Source organism: Trachymyrmex cornetzi, unplaced genomic scaffold (genome assembly GCF_001594075.2).
Source record: "Trachymyrmex cornetzi isolate Tcor2-1 unplaced genomic scaffold, Tcor1.1 scaffold319, whole genome shotgun sequence".
In the NCBI taxonomy this organism is placed as follows: domain Eukaryota; kingdom Metazoa; phylum Arthropoda; class Insecta; order Hymenoptera; family Formicidae; genus Trachymyrmex; species Trachymyrmex cornetzi.
Genome location: NW_017297887.1, coordinates 73,881 through 76,986, shown reverse-complemented (window position 1 = coordinate 76,986; position 3,106 = coordinate 73,881). Strand labels below are relative to the sequence as shown.

General features: G+C 35.0%; 1 protein-coding gene across 1 annotated transcript in view; it reads right to left on the bottom strand.

The window, feature by feature from the left end:
* The window catches only part of LOC108762719 (fatty acid synthase), a 40,866-nt gene extending 39,708 nt beyond the window's left edge, over positions 1-1,158 (bottom strand). The window contains exon 1 of the mRNA XM_018509847.1: positions 979-1,158. Within this exon, the coding sequence (XP_018365349.1) occupies positions 979-1,150 (172 nt within the window). The 5' untranslated portion in view covers positions 1,151-1,158. The remainder of the gene's footprint in view (positions 1-978) is intronic.
* Positions 1,159-3,106: the final 1,948 nt, after the last annotated feature.

Below are 3,106 nucleotides of genomic sequence, written 5' to 3'. Positions count from 1 at the left end.
GAACCAAACAATTTCTTCCTGAGGCATTTTCGCGTATCATTAATGGTAACGGAGATATTGCCTTGTAACAGAGTTACTGGGACACCCTGTATATACATAGAGCTAATATATACTATAAACTTACTTATGTAGGCAAATATTTCCATTTTTTGTTTGTTTCTTATTGCATAAATAACAATACCTCACCATTTTTTAATTGAAAGGCTGACCTGACAATACTTATAACTGACTGTAATAACCTGCAATATATCACATGTGACACTTATTGCGCGACATTGACGCCTGCGTTACAACAGACTGAACATGATAAGGACAGAATTAGCATTGGCGGCACCGTAATGTTTCGACCGCAAACCACGCCCCATTAGCCATATAGTAGTATTACATATATGCATTTGCCGTACGTAGTGAATTTCGGTGGACGTTACACTGCCGTAAAGCGTTACGGCAATCCTTGTGCTCATACCCTTAATCTCGATTGATGCGGGGGCAGATTTTACATACTTATTCCGCTATGCCCTTTTAAAGTTTTTATTTTAATTTGTTCGATACTGAATGAGCTAAAAACCCATTTTGCTTAAATTTTGATTACGGTTCAAATTAAAAATTGCCGATCCAATATTCGTTATCATATAATTAAGTTTTTTCTTGCTGTCTTCGTTGGATCGGCAATTTTTACTTTGACCGTAAACAAAACTTACATAAAACAGGCTTATGACTTATTCAATTTCGAATAAATTAAAAAGAAACTTTAAAATTGATTAAGAATTAGAGCGTCGAACGAATTTTGTCCACAAAGATGCTTTTCCGCCTATCTGTGTTCCAGTAGCACGGGTTAAAATTGTTCAAAAAATCTGAGAAGAATCTAGTGTCATTTTTTTAGATATTGAGGGACCTATTTTAGGAGATGTCTTGATTAAATTTCAAATATTGTTAAAATAACAATCACCCTAATAACTATAAATATGAATTAATCACCTATTTTCCATCGGTTATGATCTGCTCTTATAAGGTCAATTTTATTGAATAAATTTTCTCGTAATTGATTCATATTATCTGAATGAGGAAATCTACCAGCAATACCAGAAATAACGATTTCTTCACTGGAATCAATATCGTTCCACGATCTACATGTTTCTTTTCCATCCATGATTCTTATATACTCAGATAATCTAGAAAAATACTATGTATATTTATTTCATGCAAGGTTAAGTATAAGTTTATTTTTCTGTTAACTGAGTTAAGATAAAGTAAATTAAAATAAATAAAGAAAAATACAGATTGAGCTCTCGAGAGATATTAAACTAATAATTAATTAAAAAGCGAGCAAATGAAAGCTTTAATAATTAATGCGCGGTAATTAGTACGATTATATTTTCAAACATATAGCGTTTTCGGCCCGGTCAGGTTTGCACCAACCTGGGTTGGATTAATGGCGTTTTGTGCTCTCCTATTGGTAGAGCGGGTGACGTCAACCAATAGGAAAGATTAATCCAACCAAGGTTGGTGCAAACCCGATCGGGCCGAAAACGCTAATAATGTGTTTAACCTTTCACATAAGTATAACGACTGAACGTTTCGACTCATTTCGAGCCATCTTCAGCTGTGTTGCTACATCGGTAAATCTTCAACTATCAGGTGGTCACAATGGTCACCATGAGTAGTTAGTAACAGAATGCAGCATAGAAAGTCTCTTACCAAATCTGAAGTATGTAACCGTCAATTAATTGTTTAACTAACAAGGGAACCTCTCGAGGTGATAAATTCTGATTTTAATGAAACTTTGTGAACTTGTGTGTGCAGCTTACATAAAGAAATGAATTTAGAAAATATCAGTTGCAGCTAAAAAATGGTTTGAAGGGGTGAAATCACCTCTTACGTGTACAGCGGTTTTCAGCTTTTCCCGTTATATCTTGAAAAATATTCGAGATATAAAAAAATGTTTTATACAAAAGTTATACAACAAAATCAGCTATATTCATTGACGTTTTTAGAATAATTATTTACCAATTTTTTGTCAAAATTTTCGAAAAAAATTGTTAAATAATTATTCTAAAAAAATATCATTGCTGTGAGTAAATAGAAGTAATTTTATTGTAAAACTTTTGTATAAAACATTTTTTTATACCAGGTATGTAAATATGAAACCGGAATTTACCAATAGATGGCCATAGCTGTCAATGTAGTTACCGTCAGACCGCGTCATTGACGCCATTTCCTTGTTCTGACATCTGACAAAGATTTTCAACTCACAACAATACAAGTTTCATACAACAGTATAGTTTGTAATAGCGTCGAACATGTCGAATTTTGTGCCTGGAAACTACGATTTGCGGACAGCATTGATTTTCTGTTACCATTTGAAGAAAACTGCTGCAGAATCGCATCGAATGCTTGTCGAAGCTTACGGTGAGCATGCTCTTGATAAATCATGGCACAGTGCTTTGAGTGATTTAAAAAATTCAAAAGTGGTGATTTTGACGTGAGAAACGAAGAACGTGAAAAATCACCGTAAAAGTTTTAAGATAGCGAATTGCAAGCATTGTTGGATGAGAATAACGATCAAACTTAACAACAACTCGCGGATCAATTGAATGTGACACGAGAAGTCGTCTCCATACGTTTGAAATCCATGGGAAAGATCCAGAAGATGGGAAAATGGGTTCCACATGAACTGAATGAAAGACAACAGGAAAACCGAAAAACCACTTGTGAAATGCTGCTCGCCAGGTACAAAAGAAAGTCATTTCTCCATCGAGTTGTGACTGGCGATGAAAAGTGGATATATTTTGAGAATCCTAAGCGTAAAAGATCATGAAGCAAAATCACTTTGTGTTGCCTTTTTTGATATTCCGGTTGTTTTTCACGCAAAGCTTGATTCAAATTGATCATTTGTTGTCGGTAGCGTTCAGTATTAACGGTTTCGCCAGGTTTATCCATGGGTAACTCCAGGCGAACCATCGACATCGACTGTAAGGTCAAATCGCTATGGACGGAAGACAATGCTCTGTGTTTGGTGGGATCAGGAAGGTGTGATCTATTATAAACTGCTAAAACCTGGCGAAACCGTTAATACTGAACGCTACCGACAACAAATGATCAATTT